The 19,985-nt window shown below is 40.4% G+C and overlaps 1 protein-coding gene across 3 annotated transcripts in view; it reads left to right on the top strand.

Annotated features, from left to right (window-relative positions):
* Positions 1-583: 583 nt before the first annotated feature.
* LOC110957254 (monoacylglycerol lipase ABHD2) overlaps positions 584-19,985 on the top strand; it is a 31,870-nt gene continuing 12,468 nt past the window's right edge. The window contains exons 1-9 of one of the 3 annotated variants that reach the window (XM_051937354.1): positions 584-773; positions 3,652-3,737; positions 5,767-5,801; positions 5,999-6,214; positions 11,216-11,391; positions 13,636-13,803; positions 14,852-15,035; positions 16,922-17,014; positions 18,583-18,684. In XM_051937354.1, the coding sequence (XP_051793314.1) occupies positions 6,006-6,214; positions 11,216-11,391; positions 13,636-13,803; positions 14,852-15,035; positions 16,922-17,014; positions 18,583-18,684 (932 nt within the window). In that variant the 5' untranslated portion in view covers positions 584-773; positions 3,652-3,737; positions 5,767-5,801; positions 5,999-6,005. The remainder of the gene's footprint in view (positions 774-3,651; positions 3,738-5,766; positions 5,802-5,998; positions 6,215-11,215; positions 11,392-13,635; positions 13,804-14,851; positions 15,036-16,921; positions 17,015-18,582; positions 18,685-19,985) is intronic. The other 2 variants (XM_051937357.1, XM_051937361.1) reach the window with 2 other exon arrangements.

Raw genomic sequence — 19,985 nt, 5'->3', positions numbered from 1 at the left:
CTGCTCCCAATAGGACTCCGCCGCTGGCTACTCGTTCGTTATTAAACTCATTTCTCATCTCAAACACGCGTAAAATATATAATTAAGCACGGTATAGGTAAGTAGCAAACTCTTGCAAATGCACATTTCCCATACCTTATGGTAGCTTATACGCATGTCCTATAGTGCTGAATGACAAAGGGAGTTGTTTAATCTGATCATAACCAAAAAGCATGTCGAATCCACTAAATAATAAAAAAAATATCTGCTGCTTTTATGATGTACAGAAATACGTGGCTGAAGTGTTGTGTAACAGGTTAAGCTCACGTTCTTCTCACGTTCAGGCAGTATGTCGTCCTTTGTGTGTCACTCATCAAAATCTCCGAAGGAAATAGTCTACAAATTTTAAATAGCGATTTTAGTTAGCCGCGATATGTTCGTCAAAACATGTTAGACAGATAATAACAAAGAAATACAGAAAAAATGTGGAGAAAAAAAAGAAGTAATAACACGAATCTGAAGAGGGAGTGGAAACTGGCGGACGTCATTGGATGTTTTAACCAATCAGAAAGCGAGTATGCAAATGAGCGATTCTTCTAGGAAGTGAGTCGCCAGTTGCTAACTCGAGCTAGTGCGGCTAGCGTCGGCTGGGAAACAGAGCGGAGGGTGTGCGACACATCGGGCTGCCATGCTCTGAAGACGCATTAAACACACAAATGACAAGCCGCGAACACGAACACGGCCGTCGTCGCTTGTAAAGGAGACAGGAGGTGATTCATATTTACCCCGCTGAGGTGAGTAAATAACACCGAAGACGATGCAGCCGCCTGTCCGGTGCGATGCTGCTCCGTGAAATCGATAATTAACGGTCGAAATTAGGACCGCTGATGACGCCCAAACAGTCGGGTTTTTAAGAGTAAGCGGATGTACAACTGCGGTTAGGAAGGAATACAGATTTGGAAGGTTAATTTGGTAATAATGCGGAGCTGCTGCGCTAAAATATTCAGGGTGGGAGGACAGTAAAGTGTTATTTTCTGTACCAGGGCCAGTGAAGATGCTGCTGGCCTGCTCCGGATAAACACAACAGGGGATGCGCCCGTCGGTTAGCATCCTATTTATTAAAAATGTGGCGCGAGTTTGGTGCAAATTGGACCCCTTTTTGTCTGTAAAGCTCCTCCAGCTTGTTGTGAATCGTGACAAAGAAGAAGAGCTAATATTAGCAGCTGTTCCGGAGTCAAATTGAGCCGTTTTATTACCGGACACAGTGCGCCTTAACCCGGAGGAAACACTTCTTCTGTCCGTCTTTTAGCTCCACACCGCTGTCACATTCACTCTAATGACACGAGTATTAGTGGTGTTATTTAATGGAGCTAATGGGGATAAGTCTGGCACCAGATTCTGAGTTTTGTAAACGGTGTCTATGTGTTTCTCAATTAGAAAATCAAACCAACAACATATTTCAGTTGATGTACAAGCCAAGAAATCAGTTCAGTGACAGAATTCAAGTATCTTGGGGTTGTATTAGACCCTCCATGTAAAGAAGATTACAAAAACAGTTAAAAAAATTAAACTGAACTGCTTTAAGTTATTCAGAAATGATGATCTTCTCCTATATCTTCAATACTTTCTGAAAGTTTGGGCACAACCATATACAATAAAACACATAAGTTCATTTTAAAATTATGGATATAAAAAAAATCAGTGGCATTACTGTCTTATTTTTATTTTGAAACAATTTACTGAGTTTTGAAAGCTTCATCAATCTTTGTTTCATCAAATTAACCATTAACTGCCTCAATAAATTCATCCAAAGACAGGACGTCAGCAGTTCAGAAGCTCCAACAACAACAAATGCAAAATATCTTTCCGCTGAAATACATCTGGACACATCTGGAATTTATTAATGTGTTAGTAATTTAAAAACCTGTACAGCAAAAGCTAAGTACTGGCTGAAAGAAAAACCAGAATGTACACACCTGTAACATCTATAAGGTCCAACTGACTGTGGATTGTCGTTATGGGTGTGGAATGTAGCTTATAATGTTGTCTGAGCTGTTTTTAATCGGTGTTGTTGGTCCTCTTTGTCTGCTTTTACTGAAAAGTCCAACCAAGGACTGGAGTTGAAAATTCGCTTGGCGCTGTACACTCTGTATGCTAATAGTATGTCAATCAAATAAACATGTAATGCTTATAGAAACCCATTCCTGTGAGGCTCTGTTGATGATAAATTGAAATTTTTCTGAGAGCAGTGTCAGAACTTCCTCTCTTTAGTGACACAACGCTGCTGAATGCACAGAGCAAACGTTATCAGGCTTCATAGGAACATAGGGTGGTTATTGCTTCATAGGAACAGGAGCATGTTGCTAAGAAAATAAATAATACCAGCTCCTGTTAAAAACACATTAAACATGACTGAATAAAGCTGTCTGAAGGTGGCACTAAAAACTAAAAGATCTAACTCAGAGGTGTCAAACTCATTTTTATTGTAAAGTTAAGAGCCATATTAGGTGTTGTTTGTGTTTGTTTGGCTGTGATATTATGTTGTGGTCATGTTGAATGGAGGGATAGCGAGCCACATGTGTATGGGCAGGGATGATTAAGCGAATATATTCACCTGTTCACCTTTCTTGACTTTATTGATTGTTTGAGAGGGGGTGAGCCGGGTCGCTGTATTTTTTGTTGCTTACTTTATGACTTTGTGCACGTTATCGTGAGTGGATTATCTTTTTTTCTTTAATGAAAGGTTAAATATATTCTTTGGACATCTCTGTGGATTCTTTTGCTTAGCTCGTCAGACTAACAGTCACTGAATCATTTTATTCACTGAAGTCGCTACAGCAGGTAACTTATCATGAATGTCAAGCTTTGTATAGTTTTTTTTACTTGATAACGGGGTATTGATAAGTTATATCTTGGACTGAGATGGGGTGAAGGACAGAGCTCCAAATGATGAAGTGGGAGACAGTTTTGTCAGACAAACGACGAGGCAGAGATTTGCTTAACGTGTCAAAAGGCACATTTCTCTTTGATATGGATGAACAGTAAAATAACTTCCAGACCAGTAGAAGGACCTTGGTTAGATAATGACATAACATGTTAATGATCCTTCCACCTATCTGACCTACAGCAACAGAGAAACACTATCTGTCCTTCCAGGATTGTTATTAGCTGTTTCTTCCTAAAATGAATTGGATTACTAAAGGAACTATCTCTGCCACTAATGGGCAAACTCTCCAGATCTTAAGGGCAAGCAAAAGGTTCCATAACAGGAAATGGGAACTCTGATAAAGGAACTTTCTTTTCCTAGAAAACGCTCATCCTCTTTTATCCATTTAGACATTACACACAGACTTTGGAATAAAATATCAGCAGTGGTTTCTCGTTTTATGTGTACATTTGTAAATCAGTGTAGCATTTTAATAATCTTAAGACATATATAAATCTTATTTTAGGAATAAATGTAGTGCAAACAGGTGTGCATCTTTCATCTTCCAGTCAATGTTCTAGTTTATTCTGGATTAAGAAGAACAAACAGGCATCTTAAGGATCTTAGGTTCTGTCAAGTAGACATGTGACTTCTGAAACTGCTGAACTAAAATAGACAAACAAATTGTCTGTTATTATCCTCAAGGCTTCAGTGGATTCTGTTTGTTTGCTTGTTGTGTTTCTCAGGTTTGACCACGTCACTGTGACTTCCCCTCAGCAAACTTTTAGACTTTTGGAACAAGTTGTTATCGGAGGTTCCTCGAACATAAAATGTAAGTAAACATCGGAGATTGTTTTTCAGCTTCACCATGTGTTATCATCTGTACCAAAGTATGGATTTACCTTCTGTGGAAATGTTTCTGTTTCTGTTTGGTCATATCAACACAAACACCGTCTTCTATTTTTGGGAAATCATTTCACGGAACTTCCCTTTTTTATGGAAACAACCTGCACTGTGGCCTCTCTGTGCTCTTTACAGTTCCTCTTTTTATCTTCTTATCTTAGATGACTGTTAATGCTTGGAGCGTTTGTGTAACTTTTGTGTGAAAGTATAAATGTGTTGATGCATTTTAAGGGATGTTGATTCAGTCAAGAGACATCAGTGTGAATCTGCTGTATGTAATGATGTATTTAAAGTGACGTCAGCTAGGATTCCTGGAGTCATTTGTTTACAAAATTTCTCGAGGCAAAATTCTCTAATCGAGGCTTCGTTTAATTCACGAGATACTAGACCCCAGACCCAGACTTCATCCTATACGGACCCAGATCTATAATCAATAAACTATAAGGGGATTTTAAATTTGATGGGCCACTTCTGCTTTAACCGGCGCAGCTTTTCTAGTGTTAACAGCGTTTAACAGATCAGAGGACTGAACTATGAAGGCGGTTTGACGTTGTCAGGCTTTCTTTGTGTGAGGCGGCTCGACAAAAACAAAAACCTTAGAGTTAACAGGTATGAAGGAGGTTTTCAACTTTATTTGTTAACTCAGACTTTCTGCTTTAAATTGTCCACACAAACAGGAACGTTTTGCCATCATTTGACTCGTTTTCCACCCAAAATGAACCGATTGTGAACAGGTTGTTTTAGTAGCAAAAGTTTTTGATAGTAAAAAGCTGCGACTGGAAATTATATACGACAGGAATGTTGGTAGAAAACTGTTAAACGTGCGTTAATGTATTTACTTTAAGGATCAGTGCAGCTGATTATTGATAACGGACAGCTGCACAATAAAACTATCAAACTTCATATATTCAAACATGCTATTGTATTGAAGTGCATGTAAGTCTGACAGTGTTTCATAATGAAGGAAATCACTTTAATTTGAACCAAATCAAAGTGAAACTGAAGTTACTGATGGAATATTCTCTGTAATAATGAATACTAATAAACTGATCAGTTTTCTTATTTGTGTTCTATCAGCTGCAGTAGCAGCAGTTTAAACGGACCAAACATAAAAACATGTTTATGCGATTTCTGCATCAACAACTTAATACATGTGGGGTTCCCATGGCTTTGAGTTTTAGTTACATACCCTCATACTGTACTATATATGTACTACATCCCTGTACTATACTATATATGTACTACATCCCTGTACTATACTATATATGTACCATGCACGGCAGATGTCCACCTGTGTTACGCCAGGACGGTTGTTTCTGTTTCACATCGTGCTCACTTCCAGTTTTGATGCTGTAATGCCAAGCACTGAATCTGATTAATCAATTAATCGACAGAATTAGGGCTGACCCAAATAGTGGTTTCTGGCCTCTGAATATTCGGGCTCTATTAAAGACGAATATCCGAATATTCACTCTGCCCCATAACGACCTTGGCGGTGGCGGCGGCTTGTGACGGAGACAGCCTGAATATTCGGATCCTTTCATCTGGTCTCCCTGGTCCAAATTTTTCCTTCGTTTTGTCTTCAGTTAAACTGAAGAATTCCCAAACAGCGGAGGTCTTCAGCATCTTGTCTTGTGTTTATGCAACGAAGTGAAGCGTGACGTCAGAGTTGGCAGCAACCCGGGGGGCGAAGCGAATATTCGGATACCAAAATTAATATCCGGATACCGCCGTAGTGAACGAATATTCGGATATTCGGGATATTCGGGTCCAGCCCTAGATAGAATACCTGATTACTAAAATAATCGGTAGCTGCAGCCCTACTGTCAGCGTCTTTATCCTCTATGTGCACGGCTTCCTGCTAGCGCTGTTTAAGCTGTAATATAATTAAGGTGAGTGTGTTAAATAACTCTCTGGGCTCTATCTGACTGAGTTGCTCTCGCTCTGTATTCCCACAGATCTGTTGCTACAAGGCTCCGAGACAAATATTTAGGTCAGTCAGACATCATCAGATATTTCTCTGCTTCATCTCATCTCTGACTTAATCCCAGCTTACCAAGAACTCAATCATTTTAGCATTTTCTACAAGTCACGGGTGCTTTTTATGAATCGATGTTTAAATAACACGACTGAGTACACCGCTGTGCGTTACACTGAGTAAAATGCTAATTATGTGTTTGTGTTTCTCAGAATAATCATGAGTGCCCACGACTCAGACGTGCACACCATCTCCCCGGAGCTGCCGGCCATGTTTGACGGCATGAAGCTGGCGGCGGTGGCCACGGTGCTCTACGTCATCGTCCGCTGCCTGAACCTCAAGAGCCCCACCGCACCCCCCGACCTCACATACCAGGACACACCTCTGAACCGCTTCCTCCTCAAGTCGTGTCCTCAGCTGACCAAAGAGTGAGTTGCAGCTATGTCACTTTTCCACGGTAATAATGCTGCTGCTGCTCATCCCTCTGAGCTGCAGTGAAGGTAGCAGTTTGTCTGGCGGTGTCCCATCTGTCATCAGTGTTCCTGACTGTGCCACATGTCAGTACCGGGAAGGTCATCAGCTGTGGCATGAATTAAACACTAGGCTGCTTTTTTTATACGCACACGCAAAAGAAACGCAAGTACCTTTTGTAAGGTTGGTGTGAAAACAGAAAACGAATCGTCGCAATACACCAATGCATTGATGATGTGGACATGATTCACACTTTGCACGTGCAATTGAATATGCACGATTTATCGACACCTTCAGTGGGTATAAATTTCATTCAAGATCATAGGCATTTCCCTTGCTGTTTAACTATGCCACGCTTAAACCAAATTGAGAGGAACCAAGCCATCGGACGTCTGCAAGCTGCAGAATCTGTCCGCTTCGGGGAAGGTCATCGGTGCTCTGTGTGGTGTTGTATCGACGCTGGAGGCGATAAATGGTGGTGATGTTGACATTAAAGTGACGGGCAATGTCTCGGACAGACTCTCCAGCTTGCAGACGTCCGATGGCTTGGTTCCTCTCAATTTGGTTTAAGTGTGGCATAGTTAAACAGCAAGTGAAATGCCTATGATAAATCATGCATATTCAATTGCACGTGCAAAGTGTGAATCATGTCCACATCATCAATGCATTGGTGTATTGCGACGATTCGTTTTCCGTTTTCACACCAACCTTACAAAACACAACAGAAAATGTTAAGAACACACCATGCACCACAAAGTACCAAATGCATTTTTGTTTTGGGAAACCAAATTTAATTTTTCATCGGGTAAAAGAAACTTGCGTTTCTTTTGCGTGTGAGTATATTTTATTTTGTTGGTCTTATCCCTAAAGGTAGACTGGGTTCGTCACACTTGCATTATGAATATTGACTCATTCATCGCAGGGAAAGGGGATTTGCATTTATGGCGATGCTGGTCTCCCCCACCGGGGATGTCTGCTATAATTTGACTCTTCTAAACTGAACTTCTAACTAGTGTTGTGGGGAAAACCAGGAGTCAGATGAGAGCCGGGATTTTCCGATAATACGAAGTTAACAACATGTGGAAGAGACGTCTTGCCGCATGCTAATTAACAGAACACTGTTGTGCAGCTCTGCATTTTCTCTGCTGCGTGTTTAATTTAGACATTATTGCTGCAGGAATTCTGCTGCAAACTCAATTTAGCCTCAATGAATCTCTGTGATATACTCTTTTTTTTTTTAAAGATATATTCTTATTTTTACTTAAACAGTTAGAAAATCATGAAAAAGTATATTATTTCCAATCAGTTATTTAAGGTTTGTCTCACTTGCATTGTGCATATTGACTCCTTCATTGCAGGGAAAGGGGGTTTGCATTTATGACTTTATGTCTGCTATAATCTGACTCTCCCATCTGAGTTTATCATAACTGATACAAACCAGTGGTCGTGTGAAGAGGGCAGGTTAAACTAGGTTAGCAGCTCATTCGTCACTTCACTGTCAGTAAATCTAAGCAGATAAAATCCAGATGCAGTGTTATGTAACTGAAGAAGGGTGGGCAAGAAATGGCTAAACATTTTCTAATGTGCCATTTCCAGGCACTGCTGAAAGGTTATGTTTGCAAACAGAGGCTCTTTTATCCAACCCCGTGACCTGAACTGCCCCTGAATTCGTCTTTGAAGAGCTTCAACAAATCTGTATACTTAACAGCAGCGCCACATAAATAGATAGAGATAGATACTTTATTAATCCCGAGGGAAGTTTAAGAAAAAAATACAAACAACACATTAATTTCATCTCAGTTTAGTGGCTGCAAACACGACTGCTGTCTGCTATAATTTAATTTTTCGTCTGAGATCATTATAACTGATGCAAACCATGTTAGCAGCAGTGCTCTAAAAGCTGTCCCTCCTGTTCCACGGGGTCAGTTTAACAGTTTTTTTTTCTCATATCTGTCCCTGTCCTGTTGTTGTCGCCGTTCTCGATGGGAACGTTCAGCTCTGTAGGGCGGTTCTCCCTCAGCGTTCATCACAAGTGTCTGCTTATATAACCGATTGTTACTGAGCCCTTTGCCTTTCAGCTGCAGGGTCAGTGAATCATACGGCCACGCTCACGTTTACATTTATGTCTGGTTTGTTATGATTTCATCCTGAAAAGACGGACTCTGCTCGGCACACGGACACGTATGCACCGACGTGTAGTTTAACGGGGAATTTTTAGCGCCCTGTCTGCATCGGTAACGTGGCTGCCGACTTCGTCTCTGCTGCCGAGGAGTCACGTTTGCAACTCATAATGACACCCTGAGTTGTTGCATAATGGATCAATTACACAGTGGAAAGCATGGAGGGGCGCTGTGAAGCTGACAGAGGCAACAGTTTGGGAACATGCACACCGGGGTGCAGGACAATAGTAAACACATAACTTCAGTACTTTTCTTTTATCTGTGGGAATTTGTTTTGCTAATATTAGTTTAAGTTGATAAAAAAAAAAAAAAAAAGTCAGAGTCAGAAAGGCCTAAGGTGATTGTTAAAGATTTTACAATGTTTTAATTTTGGTCCTTGATGATGAAGCAGCAATAAAGTTAGAAATATACGACAAACCAAAACCCAACATGTGAAACTTTAGTGTTCCAATAACAAGAGAGAAAGTTCAAAGTAAAAAATAAATGAAAATAACAAGTATTGTTGGGTGAATTTGACTCCATCTTGAGGCAGTTATCATAAATGATAAGTCACCAGGTTGTCCTCGTGTTTTTTTCTCTGCAGCACTTTCTTAACAAATTGTGACGCCAATCCGGTCAGTCTCTTTTTAGTTTTTTTTCTTTTACCAAGTATCAGACAAGGAGAGAAAGCTGAACTCGACTTCTGGGCTTTGATGTGGACTTCAGATCTTCATCAAACCGCCCTTCGGCATCTGTTTCCCCTTTTCTGTTACCTAATAGCTGCGAAGGACAATAGCGCACACGCCGCCTGCAAAGGTGACATTTACCGCTCTCTGAAATGTCGACTCTGTAAACCAAAGGTTTCATCGCCCACATTCAAAGCGACATTGGAACCTCCTGTCGTTTCAAAGATCTTTAATATGGGAAACAACAGGTTTTAACCCTTTAAGCTGCAGTCAATTCCAGCCATTTTCAGCACAAAAAATCAAATCGCTAATATTCTATTTGTAAATAAAAATATGACGAGAAATACAGGGCATATTGGACGCGCATCGCGAGGTGCATTTCCTTGAAAACAACCTATTCGTGGATTATATACCGACTTCAAGACATGTTTTGGACAAAATAGTTTACTGGCTTGTTTCGTCTGGATGTCCAAGGTTGGATTATGGCCGTTTTTGTGGAATATTTTCATCTGTGTGTAATAATGAACCCGGAAATGTGAGTCGCGCTGTGTACATTAAAGCCGTGAATAGAGAACGGATGGATGGATATTCGTTGTTTGTCGGACAAATGTGTTTATATTACCCGCTGTGGTAATCACATCTGAAAGTGGTTTATACCGGCGGATTCATGAGAATCTAAGCTTTCCATCGGCGTATAGTGTTTGTATAATGGCGTTTGCAGTTTCAGACATTTAGCAAATTGCTTATGCAGATCTCAAAGTGTACCGCGGGCGGAACACTGAAGCGCAACTGAAGCGCAACGGGTGCAAAGTTTAAGATTTGTTCTAGTCGATAGTATTTCTATACTGAAATTAAAATGCCTTTGAATATTGTCAGTATTTCTACATGTATCTTAGATTTTAAGAAAAGGAATTGGGCCTATTGAGGATTTTTCAAACAAGTTGTCTGTTGCCTCTCATTGTAGATCTCAGCTAATCTGTCTTATCCACGTTTCAACAATGAGGCTATCCTCTTCCCTGTAGTCATAGATTAGGCCCTTCTAGAAGAGTGTGGTTAAGCTTTTACAGTTACAGCGCTCGCTCTTGGTGATTACACTTTATCAAATGGAAGTTGTCTGCTTTTTTTCTTCAGTTCTGTTATGTAATAGTGTACTCATTAGGTGCAGTGAGTGTCGGAGCCTCGATAACGGATGAAAAACAACGAGGTTAAAGGTCTGCAGTAACTGAACCCTCGGTGCTTTGGTCTGTGTACTGTTAACACAACCGACGTCCACGTGGCAGCTGTGCTTCAGTTTACGGTTAAGCTGATCTTGTTTCGCCTCAGATGGTCCGTTCCTCACTTCACTGTCAGCAATTCTGACGAGAAAAGTTCCCGATGGAGTGTTATGTAACTGAAGAAGAGAGAGACGGAGACGTTTAAATATTTGCTAATGTGTTGTTTCCAAACACTGAATCGGTCGATCTGTTGGAAGGCTTTGTTTGCAAACGGAGTCTTGTTTATCTGTGACTGAATATGTAAAATGCTGCTGAATTCCTCCTTGGTCACCTTAAACCGATTAATTACAGTGTCAGGTTTTAGTGGCTACAAATGGTGAGAAAAGCAAGTTTGGCCCTGTCGCTCCTTCTATCATCCATGATTATAATACTCAATAGATGAGGCTTTGCTTTACAAGGCAAAAAAAAAAAAAAAAACAGCATCCTAAAAGGTTTTCCTCTCATTGTTGTGCTCTCATTGTGGAAATAAGATGGGTATTTATGATAATACACAACAAACGGCGCAATGCTTCAGAGGAATATCACATAATCCAAAGACTTGACTCCTACAGTTCACTCCTACAGAGGTGTCACTGGAATTCAAGAGTGCATGCAGAGCACGGCAACAGATGGGAATGAAACGCTGAGGAACGTTGGCAGCGATAGAAATGTGACTTTGTATGCAAACTATGAGCGAGAAAGTTCATGTCTGTGTCATACACCGGCGATGCAAATGTGTGTGTTGGGGATAGCTTTGTGTTAATGTCATTTCTGGGCATCGGCTGTGTGCTTTTATAAAAGGTTGTTTCTCATATTTCCAGATCAAATTTAACAGCACAGCTCGATTGTGTGTTTTCCAGGTACATTCCTCCCTTACTGTGGGGTAAGAGCGGTCACCTCCAGACGGCGTTGTACGGCAAACTGGGGCGAGTGAGTTCACCTCACCCCACCGGAATCAGGAAGTATTTACCCATGCAGGACGGAGCGACGGCAACCTTCGACCTGTTTGAGCCGCTGGGGGACCATCGAACAGGAGGTGATTCATTGAATCAGCGTCTGCTTTTTGTCACCCAGCACACAAACCTTTAGAATTCCCTGGTTTTCTGCTTTAATGTGATCTGATCCAAGTCACACCTATCAACAATCACAATCTAAGAGCCACATTTGTAGAACGCTGCTTCTTCTCTCATAGCGTCTGTAATGTGGGCCAACCCACACTTCCCGTCGTGTTTCATTGATTTGAGTCCAGCAGCTTGTTCAGTCTGAAAACAGTGCGCACCGTTTGGCAAACTTTCCACATTGTACAATATGTTTCCTCAGAACGGGTTGCAGCAGGCTTTGAAGTGTGTTTTCTTTTATTTGGTGTTTGTGTCGGAGTTGTTACTCAATGCGCTGCTGTGCATAAACACGCTTCTGCATTTAAAAAAAGCAAAGAACACAGTGTTCAACACACCACCACTTCTTTTAAATCCACTTTTTTAGGGACTGAATGTGCAGGTCCGGGTGTTTTAACTGTAGACTCCAAGTAGCTTTTGGTGAAGTCTTTAGCTCTAACCTACACTGTAAGTATCTGAATGTTCAATATGGACAACAACATTACAGTAATTTATGTGCGGTTCCAAAGGGTTCACTTACTTTTTTTTCTACTGTAGCTCATCGGAGCTTTACTGTCAGACCAAACATTTCTTCTATTTTGTTGTTTTCAGTTGAATACTGTGATTCTAATGCTGCTGCTTCTGTCTGGTCTTTTGATGAAACCCCTACTGAGTGGACGAGGAATCACTCCTCTGCCGAACTTCCTGAAGTTTCTCCTATTTTTTTGTTCCCAGTAGACTTCTTGCTTGTTCCGATTCGAGTTCCAGGAATGAATAGAGAGATCCACAAGATGTAAATCCTTCAGGGACCAACTCTGGTGCCAGAAAGACTTTATATAGGACTTTTGAATTGTATAAAACAGCATTGAAAAAAGCTTGATTTGAGCTATTTGGTAGATAGAATTATGTAATTTTGTTGGTAGTATCATGTCAGACTGGGATTACTTTTTCAGGTCAGCTAACAGAACTGACCCCGCCTTGACTTACTGATCCTTAAATCAGACGTATCATGTGGAATGTAATTGCGAAGGGAACCGTTTTAGAGATGGATTCCTTTCTTTTGAGGCCTCAGCTGAACCCTGACCTTTCCACCTTAACTTTGATGTAATGGTTCTGTCAGAAAGCTTAAGCCTCACATGACATCTGGGGCCCAAAAAAGTAGCCTCACTATTTTAATTCACTTTGGCTGAAGCTATACTTGACAGACAGCCTAATCCTTTATTTTGGATCGGCTGTTGTGCCTCGCTCCTTTTATCGCAGTGATCTGCTGCTCAGGACAGCAAAATGGTCTCCTTTGTGTCTTTACACCGGAAAAAATGCCCCTCTCAAAATAAGGGAAAAAAACTAATTTCAAGGAACTTTTATCTTGAAATAAGTGAAAAAAAATCTGCCAATAGAACAAGTGAAAATGTCTTGGTAAGATTTCTTGAAATAATATATGATATTTAGAATACTGAGATCTTAAAATTAGCTGGGAAAACTTATTTTAAGCTCTATTTTACCAGGACTGTCAAGCTAAGGTGTCCTCATTTATGGCACCCAAAAATACTGTTTCCTTGTCTGGAAAAAATCTACAAATTCAGTAAAAAATCCCCCAAATTTAAAAAAAAACAAAAAAACTGCAAAATCTTCAGGAAGAAAATTCCTTAAAAGTTTCCCTTACAAGTTTTATTTAGAAAAAAAAGCCCTAAATTTGGCAAGAAATAAAAATGATATATATATATATATATATATATAAATGCTTTTTTAAATTTTTTTAAAAATGAATAAAAATATTCCAAAAAAAATCCTAAAAATATCTAAAGTGATTCCATATATATCACTAAAACTTTTAATATTTCCTTTAAGAACATTCAGAAAAAAAATCAACCAAAATCCAGCGAAATTCGCTGGATTTTGGTTGATTTTTTTCCCTGAATGTTCTTAAACATTTTTTTTAATATTTCTTTTTTCCACCAAAAAAATTTCCACAACATCAGAAGTTTCACTGTGAAAATATATTTTTTTTAAGATGCGTTGTCTTAAAACAAGTCCCTCCATTTTGCTGAAATGTCACTTAAGTGAATTTATCTTAAACCAAGTGGGACGAGACATTTTGACTAAAAATAAGACAAACAGACTTGGTAAGATTTTGAGTTTTTGCAGTGACATATTTCTAATTGGCAAATGCCTGCCTGTTTTACTAGATGACATCACCATGGTGATATGCCCCGGAATCGGTAACCATAGCGAGAAGCACTACATCCGGACCTTCGTGGATTACGCGCAGAAGGACGGTTACCGCTGTGCCGTGCTGAACCACCTGGGGGCGCTTCCCAACATCGAGCTCACCTCTCCACGCATGTTCACCTACGGTAAGACCGAGGAGGCGACCTCCAACTCATATTCCACCACAGTCGCCTTTTATTGTTTTTTAAACGTTATTTGTTATTATTTCTAATGACAAAAAAACAGAATAACATATAGAGAGAATGATGGCCTTCACAGTGTAATTCCATAAAAGCCAAGCCAAGATTGTCAGAATAAAACGTTGATCCTCCAGGTTTTTTTCTTGATTCTTCCGTGTGTTTATGGGTTAAAGTTCATTTGGTGTTTGCTCATTCCAAAACATTTAGCCCTGCATTCTCATAAAGTTCAAAAATGATCACTAATTTATTATATTATATTCGGGATATTCGGGTCCAGCCCTAGTGATCACATGATATTCCGATAAGATTTCCAGTTTTCTCAGTACCTTTCACCTTTTTGGCCTGCGTGTCTCAGAGCGCAAGTCAGTCGTTCCATAATGTGTATTTCCTGAGTTATTTCTATATATTCTGGAACTTTTGAGATATCTTTACTCAACCATTTTAGTAGTATTTGTAGTAAATATGTCTCACGCTTTTTCAGTGAAGAAGGAAAATTTCCTAGATAAATTACATCAAAGTTAAAATCTAGTTCTAGGCCACAGTCAGCTTTTCAAAATAAGTCTGCCTTGAAATTACAAGCCAGTTTTTAAAATGAAAAAAGTATTTAATTTGTTCTGATGAGCCTGCTGGTGTCTTGTAAAGTGTTCTCACGTGGTTAAAGCCTCACAAATTCTGCACAGGTTAAGTATTATTTCCAAGCATTCTGGTTTATTCTGGTTTGGTGAAGTGTATTTCTAATATGCCTTCATTTGAGTACATCCTGGTAGAACATATTTCAAGTTAAAAGCTAATTGAGCTTATGGAAGAACATAAGGCTTCTAGAAATAGACAATGAGCCCTGAGCTATTTGGAAAGAGCTCACAGAGGTAGAAATCTGATGCCCTGAACTAAAGGCACCTTCAGCCAGAAGTGCTGAGCAGAAACGAAAACGTTTCGTCCTACAGAAGTGTTGCTGTGCGTATTGATCGGTAACTCCACACCGCTTCCTTCACAGGGTGCACGTGGGAGTTTGCGGCCATGGTTGGCTACATCAAGCGGGCGTATCCTGAGACCCAGCTGATCGTGGTTGGGTTCAGTCTGGGCGGAAACATCGTTTGTAAGTTCCTGGGCGAGAACAGGACGAACCAGGAGCGAGTGCTGTGTTGTGTGAGCGTCTGTCAGGGCTACAGCGCTCTCAGGTGGGTTTCCGTCCTCTGATCTCTTAATTACATTCATGGTTTTATCAAAGCCACTTTACAGCCCTGGCACTTGATGTACACACACTTCTAAATGTATAATGAAGCTGAGCATAATGCCACAAAATGATTAGAGCTTACATAATGTCATCACGTGTTGATTCACGGGTCTACGAAGCACCTCTGTTCAAATGTTTAATCCAGAGGTGTCAAACTCATCTCAAGTTCAGGTTCCACATTCAGCCCAGTTTGATCTAAAGTGGACCAGACCAGTAGAATCACAGCATAGTAACCTATAAATAACAACAGCTCAAGTTTTTCCTTTGTTTTAGTGCAAAAAAAGTACATTCTGAAAATGTTCACATTTAAGGAATCGTCTTTTTACAAAACACCATGAACAAATTTCAGCAACAATATGCCTCATTACGGCTTCCAGATCAGTGTTTCTACAAAGGAACAAAACATTTTGTCACAGCTATCTGGGACTAATTGATGTAGGATTTTACGTTATGATCAGAGTAACAGAAGTCAGACAAATAAAGGCCCAAAAAAACAACAAAAGCAGGAAAAAATATTACAAATATCAGCTGCAAAATGACAAAAACGAGACACAAAATGACAAAAAATTAGAAAAATGACACAAGACAAAGTGAAAAAGAGGCAAAAAGTTACAAAGTGACAAAAACATGGACAAACGACAGAAACAAGACAGAAAAATGACAAAATAATGACAAGAGTGACGCAAAACAACAAAAAATAGACAAACAACAAAAGCAAGACACAAAAACACAAATAAAAAATGGTACAAAACACTGACTAAAGCAAAACACAAAATGACAAAGACAAAAAACAGAAGCGAGACAAAAAGTAAACACAAAACGACAAAAACATGAGAGAAAATGACAACAAAACAACAAAAACAAGACAAAATATTCAACAAAGGAGGCACAATATGACCAAAGAACAAACTATTATTTTACTTTATGATCAAAACAACTTGTCATGGTCTAGAAATTATTGTAAATTTAAAGTTTTACTAATTTACAATCTGCAGTTAATGTCTTCTCTGTAGTTTTTACACTTTGATGGTCGGGTTGGACCCTCTGGAGGACCACTTTTGGCCCACGGGCCTCATGTTGGACACCCCTGGTTTAATCACTAAGCTGTTCATTTAATGTATTAGTCTTAAATGATTATAGTGTTTTGATATAACAATCATATAAAAGCTTGACTTCAGTGCTGATTCCTGCTCTGATTCTCTAATGTGGCTGATTCGTGCACACAGAGTCGCATTTATGAAACAGGCAGGAAAAACAAATAAATTATGATGCCATCGTGTTTGAAGCATCAGTGCATGTGGGCGTTGGTACGCTGTGTTCATGTTGGACCGAGCCACACCTTCTGCCTTTTAAAAGCAGCCAGCATCTCTTGGCAGACTGGAGGCTGAGCGTGTTGAAGTTTGCATTCAGACAGAAGGGGGACGGTGTGTGTCGCACAGACCGGCCTTCTGTGAAATTGGATTTGCAGTTTCTTCCCCTTAATGAATTCTCCTTTCAAATCGTTGTCCAAATCCTCCTGTCAGTGCTCCTTGAGAGATGAGGCTTTAAATTATTCCTACAGTTTTATTCAACCTCAGATTGTATTGAAACACCAAAAGGAAGAAGAAGTAGATTTTCTTCCTGATGGTCGGTAATTCGTTGAATGTCAGTCGCTGTTGTTTTGCTGCATTCTGTCTGTCGGTGAGTTGCATACTGATGCCTGACAGGATCGCTGCCCTCCACCAGTGTGACTCTTTGTCCAGAGGATTACACCGGACATTCAGAGGGTTGTTTGGAATGCAGACGGGCCGCACAAAGCTGACTTCCTGTGTGTTTGTCTTTATCTGTCAGGGCCCAGGAAACATTCCTGCAGTGGGATCAGTTCAGACGCTTTTACAACTTTCTCATGGCGGACAACATGAAGAAAATCATCCTCTCACACAGGTACCACGGCTGCCCTGTCACAGATTTCAGAGCAAAATGTTTTCCTGCAGTTTCTGATTTCCAGTGTTTGATGTAGGGGTCAGCTAATTATGGGCCCAGACCCAGTATTTAGCTGTTTTGTTTTGATTATCAGATCAAAAATGCACAACTTTGGCTCACATGCAGCCTCTTCTCTCTGTCTGCAGCCCGACTCACAGCACTATCTGACTGGTACAAGTCCTAAATAAATAAAAAACTAACACTAAGTAAATGTTAATAATTGGTATTAACTAGGGCTGCAACTAATGACGTGTCAACTAATCGTCTGAGCACGAAACGTCATCAAAAGCGGAAGTGAGCGCGCAATGCAACAGAAATCCGCGTCCGACTGGAGCGCGGAACACGGACAGACATCGGCGCTGCATCGTGCATTATGTATGCATGATGCAGCGCAGACGTCCGCGTTTAGATACAGCTGTATAGTAAACGCTGACATCTGTGTTTACGATAGATCGTGGATGTCCACGCTGCATCGTGCGTATATAATACATGCACGATGCAGCGCAGATGTCCGCGTTTAGATACAGCTGTATAGTAAACGCCGACATCTGTGTTTACGATAGATCGCGAATGTCCACGCTGCATCGTGCATACATAATATATGCACGATGCAGCGCAGATGTCCGTCCGTGTTCCGTGCTCCGATCGGACAGCGATTTCTGTTGCGTTGCGCGCTCACTTCCGCTTTTGATGACGTATCGTGCTCAGACGATTAGTCGAGGCTTCGTTAGCTGCAGCCCTAGTATTAACCCTGAAAAGTCCCAACATTTGCTTTTTAATGGTACAGAAAAGTTGTAATCTTCACTTGCTCCGTTCACAAGATCATCTGTTGCTTTCAGCTCCGTATGTTCGTACTGAACTGGGTAAAAAGGCTTTTGTTTCCTCGGCACCTTCTGCCTGGAATATGTTGCAGAAAGACTGGAAATTCATCAAGTTAATCTCATTGAGTGCCTTTAAATCTAAACTGCGAGTTTGTGAGGCCACTCCCACAACATGCACTTGTTTTTTTTATAATTTACTTGTAAATTAATTTTTTTTGTATTTTAACTATGTTTTAACTGTGTAATTTTCTGATTATGCTTTATACTTGCTGCTGCCTATCTTGGCAAGGATTCCCTTGAAAAAGAAGTTCTTGATCTCAACGGGATCTCTCCTGATTAAATAAAAAAATGAAATAAAAAAAGACGGCGGTCAACCTGTGGTTTGAACTTAAAACTATGACATTGTTCTTGGTCGTTTTTGTTGGACTGCAGAGGCACATCACAGATCTGCGTGGGTTAAACAGGCTGAGACATTAACTTCTATTCTGTTCTATGATAACTGGAAATAAATGGAACCAAAAACAAAGACCTTAAGTGTCACAATCCTGCCCTTAGTCCTGGACTGTTGTAAAAGAGTTGGTACTTAATGAAGGGTAAATTTCACTGATATGGAATAATGCTTGTCTCATCTTTGTGAAAGTAAAATTGGTTTTAAAAGTACTCCTGTGTGTGTGTTTGTGTTCACATGTATGTTAATGTGTGTTGCAGGCACAGTCTGTTTGGGGGAAGTTCAGTTAAAACGATCGATACAGAGTTAAGTCGACTGTACACGGCGACGTCCCTGATGCAGATCGATGACAGCATCATGAGGTAGGTGAACAAAAACGTTTATAGCCCTCAGTGTTTTCATGTAGCAGGCAGCAGATGTGTGCTTTTGCAACTCCTTATATGCATCTTTCATGTCAGTCCCTCCAGGATTTTGAGGCTTTTTTTCCCAGATTGTTGCGCCCTAAAATGCCTGAACTCACGGCAGTGTTTCTAAAAAACATTGTGATGTAAGTTGCAATGTTTATGCTTATTTATTGCAACAGTGACAATTGCTAAAAAAAAAAGTTGCTTTTTTTCAGCTTTTAGAACATTTTTTAACTGACGGTAATTCTTTTTTGTCACGCTCCAACCCATTTCCACAAAAGTTGGAACACCACGGTGGGAAATCAGCAGCAGCTGGATCCTGGTTTAACATGAAGTGTTGGTAGATTTATGGCACTAAATTATCATTTACTATTGAATGAATCCTATTTGGACATTCTACAATTCTACAGTTTCATTTAGCAGACGCTTTGGTCCAAAGCGACGTACAACACAAGCAAGAATTCAGACATAAGGAAAAACCTGTAGTAAGTGCAAAAAGTGCTTCAAGTGTGATTGGTCAAAGGTGTTGCCATCAAGTTGCAGAAGAATTGCCAACCCCCGCCCCCCTTTCTTTTTTTTTCTTTTTTTTAAAACTTAGTCAGCGCTAAATAAGTGTTGGGTTTAGGACCACCTGACTTATTCTTACTTATTCTAAGGTGGAGTCAGATTAAGCACCTAGGTGTTCTCTGAACAATTGAGTCTTCAATTGTCTCTTAAAAGTAGAAAGGGACTCAGCAGAACGCACAGAGTTTGGTAGTTTGTTCCACCATTTGGGAACAACAGAGGAGAAGAGTCTGGCTAGAGATATCGAGCCGTGCTGGGCTGGAAGCACCAGGCGTCTCTCACATGCAGAGCGAAGTGGGCGTGAAGGGGAGTAGACCTGGATCAGGGAATCCAGGTAGGCTGGGGCCGTTCTTGTAAATGTTTTGTAAGCCAGGAGGAGAGTTTTGCATTTGATTCTGGCTGCAACTGGAAGCCAGTGAAGGGAGATGAACAGGGGAGTCACATGAGCTCTTTTGGGCTGGTTGAAGACCAGACGTGCTGCTGCATTCTGGATCATCTGTAGAGGTTTGACTGTACATGCAGGGAGGCCTGCCAGAAGAGAGTTGCAGTAGTCAATGCGTGACATCACAAGAGCCTGAACCAGAAGTTGTGTGGCCTGGTGGGTCAGGAAGGATCTGATCTTCCTGATGTTGGACATATGTCAGTGGCTTAAAAAGTTAGTTTCACATCCTGGCACACACGTGTTCACACGCACA

This window comes from Acanthochromis polyacanthus, chromosome 2 (genome assembly GCF_021347895.1).
Source record: "Acanthochromis polyacanthus isolate Apoly-LR-REF ecotype Palm Island chromosome 2, KAUST_Apoly_ChrSc, whole genome shotgun sequence".
NCBI classification, from domain to species: domain Eukaryota; kingdom Metazoa; phylum Chordata; class Actinopteri; family Pomacentridae; genus Acanthochromis; species Acanthochromis polyacanthus.
The sequence above is the reverse complement of the archived record's forward strand: the minus strand, read 5'-3'. Positions and strand labels throughout refer to the sequence as shown.